This window comes from Centruroides sculpturatus, unplaced genomic scaffold, assembly GCF_000671375.1.
Source record: "Centruroides sculpturatus isolate CEXI.00-Female unplaced genomic scaffold, Cexi_2.0 scaffold1647, whole genome shotgun sequence".
NCBI classification, from domain to species: Eukaryota; Metazoa; Arthropoda; class Arachnida; order Scorpiones; family Buthidae; genus Centruroides; species Centruroides sculpturatus.
The window spans coordinates 109,092-134,391 of NW_019385843.1; the positions used below are offsets into that span (position 1 = coordinate 109,092).

At 32.6% G+C, this 25,300-nt stretch overlaps 3 protein-coding genes across 3 annotated transcripts in view; all 3 read left to right on the forward strand.

Annotated features, from left to right (window-relative positions):
• LOC111642454 (gamma-secretase subunit Aph-1-like) overlaps positions 1-6,614 on the forward strand; it is a 46,547-nt gene extending 39,933 nt beyond the window's left edge. The window contains exon 6 of the mRNA XM_023388806.1: positions 6,137-6,614. Within this exon, the coding sequence (XP_023244574.1) occupies positions 6,137-6,283 (147 nt within the window). The 3' untranslated portion in view covers positions 6,284-6,614. The remainder of the gene's footprint in view (positions 1-6,136) is intronic.
• Positions 6,615-7,683: 1,069 nt separating this feature from the next.
• LOC111642453 (adapter molecule Crk-like) overlaps positions 7,684-25,300 on the forward strand; it is a 38,088-nt gene continuing 20,471 nt past the window's right edge. Inside the window, exons 1-2 of the mRNA XM_023388805.1 lie at positions 7,684-7,960; positions 25,162-25,281. Of these exons, the coding sequence (XP_023244573.1) occupies positions 7,926-7,960; positions 25,162-25,281 (155 nt within the window). The 5' untranslated portion in view covers positions 7,684-7,925. The remainder of the gene's footprint in view (positions 7,961-25,161; positions 25,282-25,300) is intronic.
• Positions 13,183-14,457, forward strand: LOC111642452. The gene has a single exon (XM_023388804.1). The coding sequence runs from the start codon at positions 13,620-13,622 to the stop codon at positions 14,424-14,426; it is 807 nt and encodes a 268-aa protein (XP_023244572.1). The 5' UTR covers positions 13,183-13,619; the 3' UTR covers positions 14,427-14,457.

Sequence of the window (25,300 nt, forward strand, 5' to 3'; positions counted from 1 at the left end):
GCGAAATGTTAGGTTATTGTTGCACGATGGATGAATTTGATTGTTCTTAATTGTTTCAAAGAATGCTTCAGCTCCAATAAGCATGTCAATCTTGCTTGGTGTAGCAAATCTTGGATCAGCTAACTGACATGGGATTTTTGTTTTGCTAATGTGTAGAGAGGAAACAGGGAGTAAATCCATGATCCTTGGCACCACTAAGAACTCTAGTGTTTTAGAAAAAGATTCATTGTCATTTATTATTGTAGCAGGCAGCTTAAACCTGACAGGTTTTATTTCCACTTATACTGGAGACTTTGAGATTGATTCTTTCTTGCAGGGTACCCCGACAACTTGCAAAATCTCTAGTAACGATATTTGACATACTGCTAGAGTCCGCTCATACTGCACATGATTGAATGCTGGCTCCAGTGGTATGATTTAAAACCAAACCATGGCTGTCAAGAGAATTACTGCTTTATTTCCTTTATCAATGCATGACAGTGAGTGAGGTATACCTTCACGAAACTCTATTATATCAGGATTAAGATCCTGCTTGATTGGAGTTGGTTTGCTCTTGACCACTGGCACGTTTGAACTGGTCATAGCTTGTTTCTCTTGGTGCAGTAATGTATTATCTCGCTTTTGGCATATATTACAGAAGTTCTTGGAGTTGCAATCAGATAATTTATACCGATCACTTAAGCAATTGAAACAGAGGTTGTTTTAGGTCACAACATCGTTTCTTTGGGAGTCTTCCAACTGTAGAAAGGAATTACAATTGTAAACAGGATGATTCTGCTTACATAAAATGCAATGAGACATAGAATTGTTACATTTTGTGAACAAGTTTTTTGGTTTAACTCTATCTTGACTACACCTTGGTTTCATGAATGTGGCCTTATTAATATTTTCTAAAATTTGAGAAAGCTTTTCCAAAAATGAAATTAAGTTATCTAGCTTAGGAACATCATTTGAACTGATACTGAACTCATACTGTTTTAGAGTCTCCTTATCCAGCTTCTGAAGTACAGTGTTTAAAATTAAGATATCAGAAAGCTCATTCCTTTCATATCCTAGGACTCTTAGAGCTTGCATATATCTATTGACACTATCAATTAAACTCCTCAAACCCTTTGCTGACTTGTAAGCTAGTTCTACAGAGTCCAGAATTGCGTTAACATGGGTTTCTACTATTAATTTCTTGTTTTCGTACTTTTCTTGTAGCACTTGAAACAATGAGGCAAACGAATCATTTAACATTTCTAAACTCTTAGCTTCCCCTATGAGAGCAGCCTTCAAATAATGTAGTTTCTGTTCTGCTGATAATTGCTTGCTTGACGAAATGATATTTATCAAATTGCATTTTAAAGTTACTCCATTCTTCATATCTTCCAGAGAATTTCGATAGGGGAATCTCTGACAATTTAACATTAGTGGAGTTATTTTGAACTATGGGGTCTTGAGTCACCATGACCACGGACAAGTCTGCTTCTAATCGTTTAATACGAAACTGGATCTTAAATTTACAACTTATAATTTTGTCCTTACATTTTTCACTATTGACTATCTCAGTGTCATAATCAGTTGGGCTAGTAATGAAACCCTCAATTTCCTGATTTAAGTTTCTCAATGACTCTTCCTTTTGACTCATCTGATCCAGTATTTCTAGAAGAATTTCTGTCTCTCTATCATCGCTTTCAACTAAACTATTGACTTTATTAATTAATTTTGTCACACTGGCTCTTATCAAAGCATGTTTTTTCTTTAATTTCTCAAGTTGATCCATTTTAAACTGTCTACCATGTATAACTGACAGATAAATTCCTCCTACCTCTGTAGGCACCAGTATCTGGATGACACTTTTGCCTACATTGAATTTTAATGCATGCATCCATATTTTCATTTGATAAGGTACAGTACATGTCAAATAATTTTTATCATGTTCGCATTATAAATATAGAAATTATAGTAATTTATCAATGCCTTGTAACTTTCCAACCACCCTGTATATGATAGCTGTTTTTGGATCCCAATCTATACATTTGAAAGTCCTTTGAATCTTGTTTGTCAAGTTGCAGGAAGATTCACAAACCTGTTTTAGAGAAGTGCTATTATCTAGAAAAATTTGAAACCATCATCTATGTACTGAATCACTAACATCAATATACTTCTGCTATTCATGATGATGATGATTAAGGATTAAATTACCTAACAATAATTGTCCCAAAAGATTGAAGTGATTTATAATAAATGCTACAACAATCAATTCAAGACTGGTTAAGATAGGCTTGGAAATTATAATATGAAGATGGGATTAAGGTAACTTCATGCAATAGTGATCTTTTCTAGAACTATGTTACATTGGCATGTAGTACATAAATTGTCCACAGTTAATAAACCATAATTGAAACATCTTCACAATGTTGGGTTGCAATTTTCAATCATATTTTTAATTTAAAATATATGCTCACATCATCAAATTAATGTATTGCCCCTGTACATCATACTTTTCCTGTTAGCAATGGAGTTGTGCCGGTTATCTATAACTCTTTTCGGGGAATCTTTTGAATTGAAATAATGTGACTTCCAGTTTGCATTGGAAGTTCATATATATTTAATCGGGACCTCCTGCTCCTAAGTTTTTCATATCTGGTCTTGGCTTTCATCTATCTAACTCTATTCTTGAATCAAGGAAGGATAGATGGACAGACAGAGTGGGAATTTATAAGTCTACAGTTTTTTCAAATTGCATTCCAATGAAAATCTGTTAGCTGAAAGTGTGTTAACTGAGGAATCTGTATGTTTTAATGTTAATTTGGATAATAAATATAGGGTACATTCCAGTTTGTAACAAACATCATGTTGGTGATCCATGATGTACTAAAATGTGTTTTTTATTTTCACTAATGAGTTCATCGGTGCAGTGACTGATGCTTATTGCACTCATTGAGCTGTGGATTTGATGAGCTCTGATGAAGCAATATGACCACACTCATGATTAGAATATTAACCCAAATTTATTTTGACAGAATAAGTCTGCAAATGCAAATATGGTATTTGCTTCTGCCATCTTGTTCGGTTGCCATACATTCCAGTAAAAGTTTAATAAACTTTTACTGGAATGTATGGCAACCTAACCAGATAAAAAAAAAAGTGGAATGGTTTCTCCTCTTAGCTAGTTGATGCACGTGTGCAAAAATATACATACACTCAGTCAAAAAGTGACCCTCCAAGATTTTTACATGTTTGGGATTTGACCTTGAAACATCAAGAAATGCAAAAAAGTTAGGGGGTTTTATCTGTACATGTGGATGTTAGTGTGTGAGGGAGAATGATTTTGTTCACCAACTTTAAAGCTTAACTCCTGTGCCTTTTGTTAAAAATTTCTGAAATTTTGCAGGGAGGTTTGGGTACTAGGTGGATTAATACTGTTAAATTTTGATGGTTAAAAGTTTAGGGGGTGGGGAGATAGATGAGGCATGTCTTATCTCAAGTGGGATCGGATTTAATGAATATTTTACACATTATTATCATTTAAAAGTTTTTATAAAACTCATCTTTACCCTTAAAATTAAACTTTTTGCCATTTTATTTTTATAATAATCAATAATATAAAAAGTTTAAATAAAATCTTGTAACAGATGGGGCCACATACAGTTTTAAATGTTTTTGCAAGGAAAGTTATGCAACTCATTTCTGGAATTTCTTTTAGTTAGTATTAATAAATTTGTGTGTATTATTTTATTAAAATACTTTTTGTTTTTCCATTATCATGATTATTTTATGATATATCTGGAGGCTTAACAATATTGATAATCTATATGAAGTGTTAATTATGTAATAATACATAAATGAATTTTTGTTTTATTTCTTAGCAGTCATTTTATAGAAAGTTAATTATAAGAAAATATTTTTAAAATCAACAAAATATGATGTTAAATCATAACTTCCAGGATGACCTCATTACTGCTAGAAAGTAATGGCATGATTTCAGTACAATTTAAAAAGAACCTGGATGGTATCCCACCTTATCCTGCCCCACCTCAAGTTCTGACTGCATGCAAATTTTCTTTAAAACTAGCACTGATGATCTGAATAATGGCTTAAAGTCTGAAATGAGTGCAAAGTATTCACAAATCTGGAGACTAGACTAGATCATAAATAGAAATCATTAATTTTGTATAAAATGGCCAACAAATAAATAAAATTAAGAAAAAGATGAAAATTTGGCAATAAATTTTAACAATTTGTAGTTGGAAATCTTTCATTTGCAAGAGTAGGCTGTATAAAGATACATTCTTACCATTTAGGAGAATAGCAGAGATGATATTAATATGAAAAGTGTTAAAGTTTTGTGCAGGATCAATTTCTGGCATAGATATTAAAAGATTAGATTAGAGAGAATTAGAGATTTAAAGACTACAGAGAGTATAGAGATTAAAATATCAACAATAAAATTAATTATTACTTTTGAATACTTTTGCTACAATTCAAATAGTTTTTCCTTATTAAAGTTTACAAAAGAGTACAGATGTGATATTTTAAAGTTTGTCAACCCAAAATATGGGATCAAGTCTCTGTTCTAAAATTCAATATTCTTTCTAGTTTCTAAATAATTTCTTCGAATTCTAGCAAAAATAATTTTATGTTTTTATTGCTCAGAAAAAGGGTCTTCCAAAAGGAATACTATCATTTTAAATTATTGTAATTATGTTAATTATTATTCAGGAAGTATGCAATGTACTGTACATCAATTGACAGAATAACCATTTAGGTTTCATTTTCTTCTAGGATGCATCATAAATGAAAATGGCAAGTTCCCATAGAGAAGACATTTTGTGTTGCATTTCGTTAAGTCGGAATCATTCATCATTGTATAACATGAGTAATCTTCAGGAGCCATATAATTGTGGCTGCCACCAGTGACAACAGATATGCCATAGCAAGTGTAAGAAGAATTTGAGCACAGGTCGGATGTATACCATGCGACATGAGGTGCACGTGTTGAGAAATTGTACTGGATGAAAATGAAACTTGCATAGTTTTCCAATGTTTTAATGTAAATTATGATGTTCTGAGATAATAGTTAACATAATTACAATAATTTAAAATGGTAGTATTCTTTTTGCAAGACCCTGTGTATAGTGTAGAACCTAGCATGAAAAATACAGAAAATGAAATTAAATATTTCATCCTTAAACTTCTTGCAAATAATCTATTGCAGTAGTTGAATACTTTGGTGATAGGTTGACTCAGCTTGATCTGGATTCAAGCTTAGATTTGTCAGATTCAGGTTTGTCTGGGCCAGAGCCTCAAAGTTTTTGTGGCTGTCTCCTTGGTCATAGGTCTGGCCAAATTTGTTACACACAAAAATAAAAATTTTTTTTATTTCTTAGATGGCAATTTATTATGTTTTTTTGTGATATATTATAAAATAAATCACCAGAATACAGAAAATTATAACTGATTTTGTAATATTTTTCTTTATTTAAAATATTTAGTATATGATCTCTTCCCATTAATGTGATTTTTTTCTTTAAATTTACCCTTATACACTTAATGTCTAGTTTACCATTCACTCTTAGATTCTCAAGATATTCTCAATTTATGTATTTCTGCTTAACTTTAAATACAATGGAACCCATTTAAGAAGTACCTGCTTAAGAGGTTTTTCGGCATAATAAGTTCAATTTCTCCTGTCCTGGCATTTACATCATGTGTCAAAATTTTCCACGTAACAAGTTACCCCTTAACAAGTTTTTCCATTTAAGAAATTCCAAGATACCAGTCCAGTCGACAATATTTTACCACTTAAGAAGTTTATATTGGAGACAAATTGTAATCTTTTTTCTCACCATAACTTTATTACTTATAAAAATAGTAAAGTTTTAGTAAAGTAACTCCAGATGTTCACCATATTGTATATCAACACTTGCACATCTGAGGTAGTTGCTAAATTAACTGGGGTCTTATTGTTTCGATCATACTCCCTATCCAATGTTGTCCATTAACTGTTGACATGTCATATTGACACCAGTCACTTCATCATCTGTTGTAATCAGTGCATCTTGCTATTCTACTATCTTAAGCTATGCTATGTTATATTACCTTGATATTAAAAGTTAGAAAATAATAACATTTTTCTTTTCTTTTCTAGACCTTATTAAATCAACAGAAAGAGTATGCCGTATCCTTAACTCCGATCTACACTTTAATTATCTTAAGTGGCATCCTGGCATTCCGAGCAGCAGGTGGATCACTGAACAGTTTTCGGGCTTTCTTTGATTACAAAATAACCAATTGAGGATTGCCGAAAATAGATGAATTTTAAATTGAAGTTTGGACTATGAAAAACAAACAAAAAACTTTTTTTGTGCATTAGACTGAAAATTTACAGTTCGGGGAGGAACATCACCGGTGTCCAGAAGTGTTGAAGAAAAGCAGAATTTCAAAAGTCAGAATTTTGAAGTAAAACCGTAATCCATCCTTAATGATTTTGAATAATGTAATAAAATCATATTTTATTAATTTAGAGTACATAAAGTAGATATTCGGCATGACTGAAAACAACCAACACATAGCATAATGCCGCAGGAGAGGAACAATCCTAAACAACATTTTAAAACTTTAAAACAGAGAATTACATAAAATCTAATTGCTGTATAACGAAATAAAGACATAGATGCCGCAACCGAGCATGAAATTAAGCCAAAATTTTGGTAAAATAAAGTAATATAATTACGCCAACAGAGTCCATCCTTTAAAGAAGAACAATATCATACCAGTTTAATTTCACTTAAGATTTAGTGTACATTTATTGTGTTTTTGTAATATTTTTCTGTTATTTATGTTTTTTTTTCCATTTTTTTAATTAATTCATTAGTAAAATTTACTGTAATTATTTTTTGTCTGAAGATTGTATATACATATATATGAAGTATTGATATGTCAATAAACAATTTTCCAGTTTATATATTTAGTTCATTTCTGAAAAAATATACTTTTTTCTATATTTTTTCATATATATTTAAAATATATATATATATTTTTTTTATATAAACAGTAGTGATAAGTGGGGTGAGAAGTGATGACATGTCCTTTGTCAGTCTATGGTCAAAGTCGCATCCTGTTCCTTTTCCGTTTTACAAAGTGAATTTCCCGGTTGGATAAATATAAAGTACAAATTATTGTTGGAAAATTTAATTTTTCGCCATTAATTTTATACAAAGATTTCCATTTTTCTATATTTTATAAGATTTAAAAAATTTTTTTTCTACGAATGATAACGCGATCGCTATTATGAAATACATACTTAAATAATTATTATATTTCTTAATAATAATTTTTAAAAAATTTTTGACGAATTTAAAATTTTATTATTTTAAATTAATATTAATTAAATTTTAGTAGCGATCGGAATAATTTTAAAATCGATATTATCGTTTCTAATACTGTATATTAAAAAATTAGAAGCCATATTTATTAAAGTGGTAAATCGGGTAAAATTTAAATTTTTTTAATTATTAATGTTTAAATTTTTATAAAATAAATTCATTTCATTATTTTTTTAAAATAAAATAAAATTATAATTAATTTGCAGAGGGTGCTCTAACAAATTTAAAATTTAACCAAACGATAAATTATTTGAACTCACATTTTACGACGACGATTCTGATTGGTTATCACGATATATCATAATCATCGCCAACGAATCATAAGCTCTATCGCTTCGGACGCCGATGGAAACTAAACCTCGATTTGAGATACGAAAAACCGGCCATTTGCAGACGAACTTTTATTTTAGTCGAAGAGAAGTCGTCGTTAGCACGATGACGGTGAATAAATCTATAAATTTCGTTTCGTCTTTACATTCGTTCGTTGCTCTAAACGATTTTCCATCGACATTTAATTAAATATTTTATTAAAAGAAACATTAAATCGTAATTATGGCTGCGAATTTCGATCCTTACGATAAAAGCAGGTAATTTAAGATTGATTTTCCTTACAAAAAATGAATAAATTATAAAAAAAACAGTAAATAGATTGTTGTTGTGAAGTGAGATATTTGTTAAATTATTGATTTTTTTGTCTGTTGAATCATTGATGTAAATTATATGAATGGAAAATGTGTAATGTATATTTGTTAAAATTACGTGAATGCTATATTCCCCTGAGTAATGCCAGATGGAAGATAATGCTTTATCAATTAAATTGCCTTATCAGTGTTAAGATTATCAATTTATATATAAATGATTATAATGAGTGTACACATGCATGCAGGCACGTATGTATACTGTATACACACGTTAGTGATTTGCTTTTTGTCCTTATATTACTATAATTGAATATGTTTTGGCTCTATGGAATGCTTATTGCACACTTGATGTGGCTGGAGATATTGCACGGAAACGAGTGAATGCTGGTTATTTGTTGTAACGGTTACGATAAATAACTGGTGTTCGTCTATTTCTGTGTGATTTCTCTGGCTGAGTGAGAAGTCCTTCATAGAGACAAAATGTAGCACTTGCATATTCAATTACTGTATATATATGTTATATAAAACTATTTGCTCACATACTATGATAAATACAGTATAAGGAAGAAGCTGTACTGTCTGTTGGCATTAGAATTTATTTAATTGATGAATTAAATTCTAAATGCTGACAGATAGTATGGTTTCTTCCTTACATATTATACATTCACGACATACACACACACACACATATATATATATAGTATGTAAATTAATAGAACATAATGCATATGCAGTGTAATTTGTAATATATTACAAAAACAAGAAACATATGGAAGTCTGATTTCATTAGTTTACAAACAAAAATCTGTCTTTTCAACAGCACTAGTAAAACTATATTTCTCAATGAATACAAATCTAGAACTTGGTCATCAAAAAATCTTAACCTTATCAACAATTTTCAAACAATTTGCTTAAGGATCATCCTTGGCTACACCTGGCAAGATTGTAAATATATCAGTAATTTTAGATGAAAGCTAATAATTTCCTCTAGTAAGCAAAGTGCATGTTTTCCAGTTGCATGGCTATGTCACCACCTCTGTCATCCACTGATTCCCTACTTTGATAGGTTAGCTTTCTTATGTCCATCCAATGGACATGGGAAGAGAGAAAGATTGAGCTTCCAATTTTGTCAGTACATCAGCTGTCACAACATCAATAGTACAGTACATCACAATCAATGATTTAGCCTAAAACCAAGATGTGTGGAGGAACTGTTATCTTCATACATCTTGGCCAATATGATTGTTACCAGAGATTTGTAATGTGTGTATAGTTTCCTTACTTTACATTCATAGTGTGAAATAAGTAATGATGATATATTACATTGTATACAATAGCATAGTGTGAGGTAAAATGCCAACTTTTCCAGATTCATTAGGAGACTTGGAATATGGCAAAAATTTTTAAATTCTTTAATTTCCAAATTGAGACTTATTCTAAACAAGACAATCAACTTTTGGAGTATTTATTAAAACAGTTTAGCCTGTTTTAATAAATACTCCAAAAGTTGATTGTCTTGTTTAGAATAAGTCTCAATTTGGAAATTAAAGAATTTAAAAATTTTTGCCAAAGAATAGGCAATAGCATTTTTATATTGCAGAGAGTAAAAAAACTAAATTGCCTGAAATTTTTATTCCTGGAATTGAAAACTAATCAACACTGGAAATTGGCAAGCTTGGTGTGAGAGTATAATACATATAAATACGTTCTTTACAATGCCAAATGTAGAATAAGAACAAAGCAAGCTAAACATACATACTGGCAAACTAATTATTAAACTAACTAACTAATAAAGCAAACTAACTATTAACATTAAAGTTGTTTATTTTCAAGTTATTTAATTAAAAATGCATACTTTTGACATTTCAAAATGTCATCTTTAGGTTGAGCGTATACAATTCAAATAGTGTACACTTTACCTGAAGATGACATTTTGAAATGTTGAAAGTACTCGTTTTTAATTAAATAAATTTAAAATAAACAACTTTAATGCCAATAGTTAATTTGCTTTGTTCTTATAATAAGAAATGAACCTCTTCGTAAACACCAGAGGAAATACTGGTGTTTACGGTGGTCTTAAATTTGTTTTTCTAAATTTTGAATTGCATTCGGTTTGTTTTAATGTTCCATTCCACATGCATTCGAATTCCTCATAAATGTAGCCTGATGAAGACCCGGATGGGGTCGAAAATGTTCGCTGGTGTGTAAACAAGTATCACTGGAGTTACAAAGGTTTTTTGTATGTGGTAAATTGTTCTTATAATAATTGCATGTAATTCTGGAAAAAAAATAACTTAAGACTTGATATATATATATATCATTAAGGAGCTTTTTATTTTTCAATTTTTATATATAAATAAGTTTTTTCACTGTAATCACAGTGTCAAATTTTATTGCTATACCTCTGCATGTGCATTGCTTATTACATAGTAGAAGAACAAAGTCTAATAACAAATTGTTCAGTGTGTTGTCAGTTCATATTCTGTAGTCAACTTTTGTCATCACAGTTATTAGATCTTTGTAAAATTCTAACTTTTTGTTTTCTGTATCATTAGAAATTTTTTTAAAATAAATTTCTAAATGCTAAGTTTTTACATTAGTCATAGAAGTTTTTAATTTTAAAGTTTTCTAGAAGTTTTGAAATTAAATAATCAAAATAATTATTAATTAACATGAAAGAAAACTCAATGGCCAAAATAATAATCCCTTGTACAATACTGTTTCACTCTAACATGGTTTGAAAATTGCGATATCTCTAATGCAACAAGACTTTCAGTTTCACTCTAAGGCCAAGACTCCACTAGTGTAAAAACAGGTGTAAAAACCTTCACTGTAAAAATGTTTAATTACGTGACGCATTTACATCTGGACTGTAGTAAAGGTCCAGCTAGCAAAGTTTTTACGGTGGCGGTGCTATCGAAGTTATAAAGACAATGATTATATTCTATGGGTTTTTTCTGTACTATAATTACAAATGTAAAAATAATATCTTTACTTTCATATATTAACTTTTATTATTGTACAGTATTATTAATTAAGATAATATACAGCACTTATAAGCTTAGATTTTTTTATTATATACTCCTCTAAATTGAAGGATTTTCCTTTGACTGTCCATATTGCGTGTTTTAGGCATCCATTATTATAATCAGGATACTCCTTGTTGTAGATACACGAATACTTTCAGATGTTTTTCATAAATCTTTCCAGATCTATTCTAGAGTAGCCACGAGGGAACGTACACAAAAGCTCGTTTTCCCCCATTTTTGCACCATGTTACAATGACCTAGATTTCACTGACTTCTGATTGGTGGATGGTACTGTTTTACAGCCATATTTGCGTCAAAAGTTGAACACTGCTCAACACGCTTTTATGCTGGTTTTACAACCTGCTCAGGCATAAAATATCATGGCCATGTGATTTAAAAGCTTTTACAGCGAGGAGTTTTATGCCCGTTTTTATACTAGTGGAGTCTTGGCCTAACATGATTTTGGAAATTTTGCAATTTTTAAGTATTAATGCTATTAGTCAATATTTTTTTTTTTATTCAAGTAAGCATGCATGTTGTCTCAAATTTGCCTATGGATTTTAGAATATTGAAATTTTCAAATTTTGTACTTTCTTCAGGTTTACTTTAATGAAAACCAATAGTGCAATTTTTTCTTCCTGGTCCTAACTTTCTTATCAATCAGGTGTCATTGTCATTGCTTTCAGACTTCGGCCCCTAAAACTGTCACTCTGTTTTCTTTTTATAGATTAATCTTTGTATTTATTAAAGTTTTTAAAACATTTTTAGGTAAATGTTATTAAACTTTTCTTTGACCATAGGTAAGCAATTATTTGTAAAATGATGAATGAAATACGGTAGTATCTGTGCTTGAACAATTTGGTATTTGAACACAAATTCTGGAAAAAGTCACTTAATACTCAATTGCACAAATGCAACCTGATAGAATAAATTTTCAATTAATAACATATTTTTATTTTGTCATCCATAAAAATTTTTTATGATAAAAATAAAAAATATGAAAATGTTGCTGATATTTCTGATCAAGATAAACAAAAAAGTCGAGATAATGACAATAGTTTGTAAAAAGAAAACACCCTAGTTTAACTAAAATTAATATTTATGCTTAATACAGTACTTTTAATTGTGATTGTTAATTAATTATTGATTGCTTTAATAAACATATTTCTGTTAGTTATGAAAAAGAATAGTTTACTTTTGCTAACTTCTATAATGCAACCCTATATATACATATATATATATACAGTAGAGCGTTGATTATCTGAATCAATTGGGGACTGGGGTTGTTCAGAAAATTGATATTTCGGATAACTGATTATGTACAAAAAAATATATTAACCTATCCCATATTGAAATTTTTCTCCATTGCGTGTCATTTTGCGTTGAATTTTTGTCGATGTTAAGCCTAACGAAGACTATTGTATCATTAAAAATTATTTTTTTATTTTGTACAAACAAAATAAATATATTGAAAAATATAAAAACAATAAAAAATTATACTTCAGAAGTTAATTTAGTATCAAAAACGTAAAATATTTGAGTAGCCGAAGACATAGCCAAAGATTGCAGCGCCACAGCACTGGCAAAAATTTAAATTTGTCGACTGGAATTNCTTTGGAAGAAAACCGGCATAACTCAAAAAAGTGATATTTTTCGATTGTCGTAATCAAAATGAAAATGTAGTAAATTTTTATATGGAAGAGTGTCACAACAGTAACTTGCATATTAGGCCACTAGGGAGCAGTTATGTGGAAGATAAGTGATATTCAGTTAAATCTTTGCATGGGATTTTCTCAAAACTAGTAATTTTGAGTTGTGTCAGTTTTCTTCCAAAGTAGCAATATGGAGACTCTAGCCTGTTGGCTTTTTCTCCAAAGCACACCACCTAGCTATTATGTGAAGTGGTTTGATGATACACAAATTGTTCCAAGAAAATGGCCCTTGTTAAAATAAAAAGCAACTAAATAACTAACCAATATTTTTAAAAATAATTAAAAATATAAATGAAGCAAAGTATGAAAATTTAGTAAATAATAGTATTATAAATATGCAAAAATAAAATTTATTACTTTATAGTGTGATAATTATGTTAAAATTGTGGCGACCAATTCCGAACTTCATCCGATCGCCACCAGAGGGAGTTCGGAGGTTTTAAAAGATCGATTCGAACACGTGCCTTCGTCCTTTTGTCGACTCCTCGTCTAGAGTACGGACTCCTATTCAATTGTGCTACCTGAACTCTTTTGTTGGCAGCTAATCGCCACATTGGTGACCCGAACGTGATCCAACCTCAATCCAATTTCATCTGGACATTCACGCCATTAATTTCAACGGTTTTTGTTCCATCCGCAAAATCGGATTCACCGCATATTTTATTTTGTGATATTTTTTGGAGCAACCACATGGCCACAGAACAAAGGTCGAGTAACTTCCCGCACTTACGCTAGGTAAGCGTATCATTTTTTTTTCTCGCTCATCGGAACTCTCTACTCGTACGCCCGGCTATCGAACAATTCGTGCGTTTCACATTTAACCGATTTTTTTTTGGGCTCTCATCCTTTGTTCTGAAAATCAGCATGCCGCTCAGCGACCAGCCAGAAACAATGGCCGTCAACGTAACTCGAGTCGCTGTTAAGCCTCCGCCGTTTTGGAAGCCGAATCCGACGTTATGGTTCGCGCAACTCGAGGCACAATTTGCCATCTCCGGGATATCCGCAGACTCCACAAAATTCAACCACGTGATTTCAGCAATCGAGTCCGAGGTGCTCAACTCAGTTAGTGACTTAATTCTACACCCACCGGCCAGCGAAAAATACGAGGCCCTCAAAAAACGTCTCATTGAGCTACACTCGGAAAGTCAAGAATCAAAGATTCGCACACTCCTGCAAGGCTTGGAGTTAGGAGACCAGCGCCCGTCACAACTGTTAAATCGTATGCGTGCTCTTGCCGGCGAGGCGGTTGGGGAACCTCTATTAAAGTCCCTGTGGCTATCAAGATTACCAGCGAACACTCAAAGTATTCTTGCCGCGCTAAGCGAGGACCTACCCCAACTAGCTACTATAGCCGACAAAATCTCGGACCTAACCATCACGCAAAGTGTAAATTCCACTTCGAGTCAACAGTTAACGCACCCTTCCTCGTTAAAATTTCAAATTGAGCAGCTTACCAATCAAGTAGCAGAATTAGCAGCCATAGTGCATCGTGAGCGACCACGTGAGATGAATAGTCGTCCAACGTTCCACCCCCGAAAACGTAGCCAGTCCCGAGACCGTTACCGCCGGTACAAAGAACCGATGAACAATCAATGCTTTTACCACACCAACTTCGGAGAGAGAGCCAGGAAATGCACACCTCCCTGCTCTTTTCAGCCGTCGGGAAACTAGCAGAGCGGCCGTCTGGGGCCAACAGTTGCGACCGCTCGATTGACCGAATATTTATGGCCGACCCATCTACAAACTTGAGTTTTTTGGTTGACACTGGCGCAGATGTTTCAGTGATTCCTAAATCTCTCTCACTGCAAGCAAAAACCCCTGGGAAGTTAGTTCTCTTTGCTGCCAATGGCACGAAAATCCCAACTTACGGCACCAAGCTGCTAACGCTGGATTTTAACCTGCGAAGAAGCTTTCCATGGCCTTTCATCATCGCCGACGTCACTCAACCGATTATAGGCATAGACTTCCTAACTCACTTCGACCTATTGGTGGACGCACGAAAAAACCGCCTCATAGATGCAGCCACGCAGCTGAAGTCTAGAGGCACTGAACGTCCCAAACCAACGGCAAATCTCACCATCACCACCATACACGGAGATTCTGACTTCCAGCGAGTGCTGGCCGAATTTCCCTCGATCACGAATCCCTCGTTAATAGCAACGAGAAGCGACAAGGCTTCCGTTTTTCACCATATTGAGACTACAGGCCCACCAGTGTTTTGCAGACCGAGACGCCTTCCCCCGGACAAGCTCAAAGCAGCTAAGGCAGAGTTCAGTTACATGCTACAGCAAGGCATCTGCCGCCCATCTAAGAGTCCGTGGGCAAGCCCACTTCACTTGGTCGCCAAGCGTAATGGCGACTGGCGTCCCTGCGGAGACTATCGCCGCCTAAATGCCGTTACGGTGCCTGACAGGTATCCAGTCCCACACATCCAGGACTGCACACAAGTGGTAGAGGGATCTACAATCTTCTCTACACTTGACCTCGCCAGAGCCTACCATCAGGTGCCTGTCCATCCAGACGACATTCCGAAAACAGCAGTCACAACACCTTTTGGGCTGTTTGAATTTCCGGTGATGACGTTCGGTCTCCGTAATGCAGCCCAGACCTTCCAGAGATTCATCAATCAAGTTCTCCATGGTCTGGATTACTGCGTACCTTACTTTGACGACGTGCTAGTGGCATCCAAGAGCAAAGAAGAGCACACACGACACCTCCGAGAAGTTTTCCAACGTTTTCTCGAATACGGCGTAACCTTAAATCCTTCTAAGTGCTCACTAGGACAGCAGACTGTGTCTTTCCTCGGCCATAAGATTTCAGCGGAGGGCGTGAGTCCTCTTCCGGAAAGGGTTTCAGCCATCCGAAAATTTCCTGAACCCTCTACCATCCGAGAGCTGCGCCGGTTTCTGGCAATGTTAAACTTCTACAGACGTTTTCTGCCCAAAGCCGCGCACACGCAAGCACCGCTCAACTCCTTTCTGTCCGGAAGCAAGAAAAACGACGATACAAAAATCGTATGGACTCCGGAAGCGCGACGTGCATTTTCGCAATGCAAAGAAGCGCTCGCAAATGCCGCTGTGTTGAATTTCCCATCAGCCGCGAGGCCACTTGCACTGATGGTCGACGCCTCGGACACGGCTATAGGCGCCGTCCTACAACAGAAGTTCCAGGGGTCATGGAAACCGCTCGCTTTCTTCTCCAATAAGCTGTCGGCCGCACAGCGCAACTACAGTACTTACGATCGTGAGTTACTGAGCGCCTACGCGGCCGTAAAACACTTCCGACACATGTTAGAAGGTCGTGACTTCATCCTGTTTACTGATCACAAGCCGCTAACCTTCGCATTTCGGCAACGCCCCGACAAAGCCTCTCCAAGACAGCTTCGACACCTCGATTTTTTATCGCAGTTCACTACGGACATACGTCACATAGAGGGTTCTCACAACATAGTTGCAGACTCTCTATCCCGTATAGCTGCCATAAACACGCCGTCACAGATCGACTACAAAGAACTCGCCATTCAACAACGACACGACAGCGAGCTTAAGGAGCTGCTAGACAAGCCAAACGCTACAGGGCTGTCTTTCAGCCGGCTTACGGTCGACGACTCTACCTGCCAGCTCTATTGTGACGTCTCATCGGGGACAGTACGCCCTTATATACCATCACCATTACGCAGAGAAATCTTTAACATGCTGCATAACCTTTCACACCCCGGCATCAGAGCTACGATTAAGCTCTTGCAGCAGAGATTTATCTGGCCTTCCATGAAAGCCGACGCCACCGCTTGGACTCGCTCCTGCCTACAGTGCCAGCGGTGCAAAGTTACTCGTCACACTTCCGCCCCGCTCGCTAATCTGTCCATGCCAGACGAACGATTCTCGCACGTCCACATCGACATCATTGGACCCCTACCTCCATCTCATGGATCCGTTTACTGTCTGACCTGTGTGGATCGCTTTACACGTTGGCCAGAAGCATTCCCAATACCAGACATCTCAGCGGAAACAATAGCGAGAACATTCTACTCCGGATGGGTCGCCCGATTTGGCGTACCGAAACAGATCACCACAGACCAAGGTAGGCAGTTTGAATCAGCCCTCTTTCAAGCGCTAGCCAGCTTACTCGGTTCGAAGCGTATTCGCACCTCTCCCTACCACCCAGCCTCCAACGGTCTGGTCGAGCGTCTACACCGTCCACTCAAGGCAGCTCTTAAGTGCCACGCTACCGAGAGGTGGACCGAAGTGCTCCCGACCATCCTTTTGGGTTTGCGCTCTACCATCAAGGAAGGAATCAATGCCACATCAGCAGAGATGGTCTATGGAACCCATCTACGACTCCCCGGAGAGTTCTTTGTTTCAGAACCCAGCTCAGTGATAGACCCAACTTCCTTTGTCGGTCAGCTCCGCGAAACCATGAGGAAGCTGCGGCCAGTAGCGACGTCTGCACACTCAAAACGTGCAGTTTTCATACACAAGGAACTGTCCACCTGCAGTCATGTATTCATTCGTCGTGATGCAATTCGCAAGCCACTTCAACCAATCTACGATGGACCATACGAAGTGATATCGCGGCAGGGAACGGTATACAAGGTCCGAATCGACGGACGAACATCAGCTATAAACGTCGATCGGTTAAAGCCTGCATTCTCGTCACCGCCCGAAGCCGGATCAAATCCCGACGTCCCACCACCAACCACAACGTCGCACACTCCGGTTCAGCCAGTTCCAACAGACACGTCGCTTCCCACCCCGGCCACCTCATCGACGACCACCCGCTCAGGACGTCGAGTCCGTTTCAATCCTCGCTTCCTCTAGCTCCTCGTGCCTTCGGCACTTGGGGGGGAGTACTGTGGCGACCAATTCCGAACTTCATCCGATCGCCACCAGAGGGAGTTCGGAGGTTTTAAAAGACCGATTCGAACACGTGCCTTCGTCCTTTTGTCGACTCCTCGTCTAGAGTACGGACTCCTATTCAATTGTGCTACCTGAACTCTTTTGTTGGCAGCTAATCGCCACAAAATAAAGCTTTCATTAATTATTGTGAAAGATTGCAAATGTAAGCTTCAGGCCTGTTTAAATATCTTGAGATAATGTTAAATTCATAGGGACATAGATTATAGAATATTTTGTCAGTTGCTAAATAAAATACTCAAATAGTCTATAGGAATCTATTGTATTTTTTATTAAATGTTTTGTGTTCTAAATGTTTGATGATCTGTTCATCATCATCATCATCATCATCCGACTGAAGTCAAGGAATGCCAAAAATGTTTAGTAAAAAATATTAGACGGCTATAAGAAGGCTGGCTATTTTATTTATTAATAAGGAGCTGTTACTAAAACTTAATAATTATGTTTTATTTAGGAACCAAGTTATGTTAAAATGTTAAAAATTTGTGAATCAAGTAAAATGAAATAAATTGTTTATATGGAGAAATTCCAAATTATATTTTTTTAATGAATAATTTGTGTTAAAAGTTCTGTATAAATTTGTTAATGAATGTTGATTATAGAATACCAAAATAAATTAAGAATTAGAATTATTTAATGATAATTTTAAAAATAAAATGTATTTTTGTACGTTTTGTTAATAATGCTATTATTTTAATTAATTTGTTGATAATTAATGAAATAACTTTTTGTTTAGTTATAAAGAAAGAAATCTATAAAATGATTTAAGTTTAAAACTGTCTTAAATTTTCTTTATTATTAATAAATAAATTATCCAGTTGAAAATGCTAAAGAAAATGTATTTAGATATAAAATAATTCTGAGTTAAATTTTTTTTGAGCAATTAATCAAATTTGTTGGATTTAAAAATAAATAGAAGTAACATCATCATTCATGTAGAAAGAATGAATGCAAAGTTATAAATTTTCAACTATAGAGAATTCAACTGTTCTTGGCAACAGTTAGTAAAAAAAAATAAACCATAGGGTGGGAATCCTTATTCACTTATCAATTCACCTCTATGGCAATTACAGTATCTGTAAACAGTTTACCTATATGGAGAATACAGCTTACAGTTAATTACACCGTATACAGAGTATTTTTGTAGCTTAAAATCATTGCTTCTAAATTGAGATGAATATATGTTCATTACTTCTGTTGGCTTTTCCCCATTTTTAATTTAATTTACCACAAATTTTGATAATTTTTTATTTGAAGAAAATTGAAACAAGTCAAGTTTCCTTTGTCATACAGTCATGCATATAGAAGTATATTACCATATTTAAAATATGATTGAGCAAAGTATTGCTAGTGTACAGTCTAAGTTATTTTCTTTGGCAGAAATGGTTTTCTGTTAGTTATTTCTATCTTCACTATTTTGTTAGTTTTCCTTATCTGATGCTAGTGTTGCTATGTTTTCAGTGGCAGCTGTAATTACCTCTATAGTTTAAATAATTTTTATTTGAATAATAATGTTTATATATATAGATTCATTGTTAGTTTATCTAATGAAAGTTACATGACTGTTTTGTTATATGATACTTTATTTGATTTGATTTCATTATTTTATTTTCACTCAAATATTTTGGTATTTGAATTAATGCATATTTAAAATGGTTTTATAAGACGTATTAATTTTATAAATTTTTTAACTTGTATTTAAATTTTTTATAGATTAATAATTACATAAATTTTTTAATATATAAAATATAATTAAAAATGGATGATGTAACAAATTTATTATTTTTTACATTAATATTTTTAAAAGTTTATATAGTTTATTAGCAATAATTGCATTTGTGGTTTTATTATATAATTTTAATATATTTTTAAAAATTTAAAAAAAAAAAGCTTTTATTGGTCAAATGTTTTTCTAGTGTGAGGTAGGGTAGTCTCATTCCCAACCACATACATCACTACAATGCATTTATGCACACATAATTAAATTCTATGTTCAGCTATGTTTATCAGATTTGGATTAATGTTATTGAAATTAGCAAGTCCCAAAACATACAAGTTATAATACAGTAGAGCGTCGGTTATCTGAAGGAATTCCAATCAACAAATTTAAATTTTCGCCAGTGCTGTGGCGCTGTAATCTTTGGTTATGTCTTCGGCTACTCAAATATTTTACGTTTTAGATACTAAATTAACTTCTGAAGTATAATTTTTTATTGTTTTTATATTTTTCAATATATTTATTTTGTTTGTACAAAATAAAAAAATTAATTTTTAACGATAGAATAGTCTTCATTAGGCTTAACATCGACAAAAATTCAACACGAAGCGACACGCAACAGAGAAAAATTTCAACACGGAATAAATTAATATATTTTTTTGTACATAATTGGTTATCCGAACAACTCCAATTGATTCGGATAAACGATGCTCTGCTGTATATTATAAAAGCTTTGTTTATTGTAATCAGAATTTGGTATTATCATCATTATATTTTGGTAAACAGGCTCTTTTTTATGTTTTCTTTTCATGCTAGCAACCTTAACATGTGTCTGATAACAAGAAATCATTATAAGTTATTGTTATCAGCCTTAACCAGTGCTTTAAATTAATTATTATTTTTACATTTTTCGCATAACTAATTTTATATATTGTTACATTAAAGCTATGCTTTGATATAACAGTATATAAAAATACATTCTACAATGTTTTTTTAAATTTAAAGTTTAAAAAGAATTTTAAAAAATAATATATATTATCAATTTTCATACTTTTTGTTTTGTGAAGTTAATTGATTTGGCAAGTGAGCAGTTCATATATAACAAGGGAATGACCCGCAAGATTCTTAACCTTTTGGACTTGGGACCTTCAAACTTCAAGAAATGCAAAAAAATGTTGGGGGGTTTTTCTGTATGTACAGATGTTAGTGTAGAGGGGCACAATTTTATTTGTCCTCTTTGAAGGTTAATAACTCCCATGCATTTTGTCAAAAATTTCTGAAATTTTGGAGGGAGGTTTGTGTATTAGGGGATTGATGCTATTAAATTTTGGTGGTTAAAGGTTGATGGGGTGAAGATATATAGGGGTTGTGCCAAATTTTGAGTAGAGTTGGACTTAATGATGACTACTTGTTATTAGCATTTATAATTTTTTTATAAAACCAATCTCTACCCTCAAAATTAAGCTTTTTGCCACTTTATAATACTTAAAAATATAAAAAGCTTTTAATAATAAAATATCATAACAGAAGGCACCCATAGTCTTAAATGTTGGGAAAGTTAAGTAACTCGTTGCTGGATTTTTTCTAATTTTAGTCATTTACTTACTTTGTACAATGTTATCAGTTGATTATCATCAGTTTAGGTGAGTCCCAAAGTGATTACAGTAAATGACACCTATTGTAATTGATTGCTTTGCATGAAACTAAAGAAATTTCAAATATTTTTGAATTAGTTATTTAACTTCTTTCAGATGTTGAGTTTACATTTCAAAGTTTAATTTTCAATTTTTCTATTTGAAATTTTAATTGTAAAATTTTTCTCTTGTAAGAGAAACAAAAACATGCAATGCATAGGCATCTCTATAAAGTTAAAAAATATTTGATAACATTAATCTGTTTATAACTTTTAAAACTATAAATATATAATTTTAGAAAATTATATTTAAGTAGAATTATAAGTATTATATAGTTAGAAGTTTTTAGTATCATGTAGAAAATGGCTAATTACAATATGAGGGCTGTTCGGAAAGTTTGCGGCCTTGCTTATATGCAGCGCTGTGATCAATTTAATTTTTGGCAGGAATAATTCAGCCATTTTTGCTAGAGATACGATACCAATTTTTGCTTGATTTGTCATAGAATAGTATTGGAATAGAATAGTGATTTAATGTCTCAGACTTGAATTTCTTAACTCAAATTTTTTTCAAGTCAAAGTTTTTCAAGAGGTCCTCTTGCTTTGTCTCAACAAGATATACCTGCAAAACTGTTCAATTCCATTAGTTACATTGAACAGTTTGCTGAAAGGCATTAAATGGGCTGTTAAAAAGAAAAAAAAATAAAGGATTNCATTCCCAACCACATACATCACTACAATGCATTTATGCACACATAATTAAATTCTATGTTCAGCTATGTTTATCAGATTTGGATTAATGTTATTGAAATTAGCAAGTCCCAAAACATACAAGTTATAATACAGTAGAGCGTCGGTTATCTGAAGGAATTCCAATCAACAAATTTAAATTTTCGCCAGTGCTGTGGCGCTGTAATCTTTGGTTATGTCTTCGGCTACTCAAATATTTTACGTTTTAGATACTAAATTAACTTCTGAAGTATAATTTTTTATTGTTTTTATATTTTTCAATATATTTATTTTGTTTGTACAAAATAAAAAAATTAATTTTTAACGATAGAATAGTCTTCATTAGGCTTAACATCGACAAAAATTCAACACGAAGCGACACGCAACAGAGAAAAATTTCAACACGGAATAAATTAATATATTTTTTTGTACATAATTGGTTATCCGAACAACTCCAATTGATTCGGATAAACGATGCTCTGCTGTATATTATAAAAGCTTTGTTTATTGTAATCAGAATTTGGTATTATCATCATTATATTTTGGTAAACAGGCTCTTTTTTATGTTTTCTTTTCATGCTAGCAACCTTAACATGTGTCTGATAACAAGAAATCATTATAAGTTATTGTTATCAGCCTTAACCAGTGCTTTAAATTAATTATTATTTTTACATTTTTCGCATAACTAATTTTATATATTGTTACATTAAAGCTATGCTTTGATATAACAGTATATAAAAATTAGCTTTAATGTAACGTATATAAAAATACATTCTACAATGTTTATTTAAATTTAAAGTTTAAAAGGAATCTCCTCGTCTAGAGTACGGACTCCTATTCAATTGTGCTACCTGAACTCTTTTGTTGGCAGCTAATCGCCACAAAATAAAGCTTTCATTAATTATTGTGAAAGATTGCAAATGTAAGCTTCAGGCCTGTTTAAATATCTTGAGATAATGTTAAATTCATAGGGACATAGATTATAGAATATTTTGTCAGTTGCTAAATAAAATACTCAAATAGTCTATAGGAATCTATTGTATTTTTTATTAAATGTTTTGTGTTCTAAATGTTTGATGATCTGTTCATCATCATCATCATCATCATCCGACTGAAGTCAAGGAATGCCAAAAATGTTTAGTAAAAAATATTAGACGGCTATAAGAAGGCTGGCTATTTTATTTATTAATAAGGAGCTGTTACTAAAACTTAATAATTATGTTTTATTTAGGAACCAAGTTATGTTAAAATGTTAAAAATTTGTGAATCAAGTAAAATGAAATAAATTGTTTATATGGAGAAATTCCAAATTATATTTTTTTAATGAATAATTTGTGTTAAAAGTTCTGTATAAATTTGTTAATGAATGTTGATTATAGAATACCAAAATAAATTAAGAATTAGAATTATTTAATGATAATTTTAAAAATAAAATGTATTTTTGTACGTTTTGTTAATAATGCTATTATTTTAATTAATTTGTTGATAATTAATGAAATAACTTTTTGTTTAGTTATAAAGAAAGAAATCTATAAAATGATTTAAGTTTAAAACTGTCTTAAATTTTCTTTATTATTAATAAATAAATTATCCAGTTGAAAATGCTAAAGAAAATGTATTTAGATATAAAATAATTCTGAGTTAAATTTTTTTTGAGCAATTAATCAAATTTGTTGGATTTAAAAATAAATAGAAGTAGCATCATCATTCATGTAGAAAGAATGAATGCAAAGTTATAAATTTTCAACTATAGAGAATTCAACTGTTCTTGGCAACAGTTAGTAAAAAAAAATAAACCATAGGGTGGGAATCCTTATTCACTTATCAATTCACCTCTATGGCAATTACAGTATCTGTAAACAGTTTACTTATATGGAGAATACAGCTTACAGTTAATTACACCGTATACAGAGTATTTTTGTAGCTTAAAATCATTGCTTCTAAATTGAGATGAATATATGTTCATTACTTCTGTTGGCTTTTCCCCATTTTTAATTTAATTTACCACAAATTTTGATAATTTTTTATTTGAAGAAAATTGAAACAAGTCAAGTTTCCTTTGTCATACAGTCATGCATATAGAAGTATATTACCATATTTAAAATATGATTGAGCAAAGTATTGCTAGTGTACAGTCTAAGTTATTTTCTTTGGCAGAAATGGTTTTCTGTTAGTTATTTCTATCTTCACTATTTTGTTAGTTTTCCTTATCTGATGCTAGTGTTGCTATGTTTTCAGTGGCAGCTGTAATTACCTCTATAGTTTAAATAATTTTTATTTGAATAATAATGTTTATATATATAGATTCATTGTTAGTTTATCTAATGAAAGTTACATGACTGTTTTGTTATATGATACTTTATTTGATTTGATTTNAGCTTCGACCGGAACAACAAGCGATCAAAGTGACGACAAAGTATTTTTGGTCACTAGTTGATCTCTAGTCATATTTTTTTTTTTTTTTTTTTTTTTTTTGAAAACAGAAAAATTGCTTTAATTAATATTTTGGTGTGTCATTACTATTTTACTCAAGGGAAACTGCATGGAAGACTTGGAAGTTACTCTGGAGCAAATAAAAATGAATTAAGAACACTTTACAGTTATAGTTCCTTTTAAAGCAGGGACATATCCAGGAGAGAGACTTAACTCTAAACATGAAATTGGTCAAAATTGGCTTAATCTGTTTGAAATGAAATTGGCTGAAGGGAAAGTTGTTTGATTGGTTTTACTATAAAAATTCCTCTTGTGACCTGAGGAATAAAAACAATTTTGTCTCCTGGTATATAGAAATAAGTTTTCAGAGCTTGAAGAGTTAAGGTGCTGCAGCATTCCACTGATGCCAAAACAATCAGTTTTGTTAGTTTAAAATAAAAATCAATATAATAATGAACATTGTATGACTTCAATTAGGTAAGATTACATAAGTAACATAATTTAATTGAATAACATTCTCCAAAAAATTATGGAGGCACATGCCACGATTTCCCCAAATCTGCCTTGAGCAGCACCCATATTTTCAAAATCCTGGATATGCCACTGTCCTAAGGTGTAAAAGAAATGTATGTTCCAAAAATCTAACAACTATTGTATTTATGTTCTGATATTTGTTACTTTTTGTTTTTATTCTGTTTTTGTTTTAATTACCTGAAAATAATGTAAATATTATTGAAAGTACTAGTAATTATATCTGTATAATTTTACAAGTTTTTGTTATTTGAGTATATTTAATAACTTTAACATCATAAGACAGTTACATACTTTAATTAATATTTTTTTAATGTATAAATTTATTATTCTATTAAATGCAGATTTGTTTCTTACTATTACAGATGGTTACACTTCAAAATTACCCTATATAGATAGACAATAAATTTTATATATTTATTTACTAATATAAGTTTTTCTCTTAATTAGTTGGTACTTTGGTCCATTATCAAGACAAGAAGCAACTGATTTACTAACTCAAAAGGAATCTGGAATTTTCCTTATTAGAAACAGTATCAGCAGTCAGGGTGATTTAGTTTTGTGCGTTAAGTAAGTATTCATTAAAGTA

Excerpts from the sequence above, each read along its gene's own strand:
- LOC111642452 (XM_023388804.1), top strand. The coding sequence starts at position 13,620 with ATGCCGCTCAGCGACCAGCCAGAAACAATGGCCGTCAACGTAACTCGA.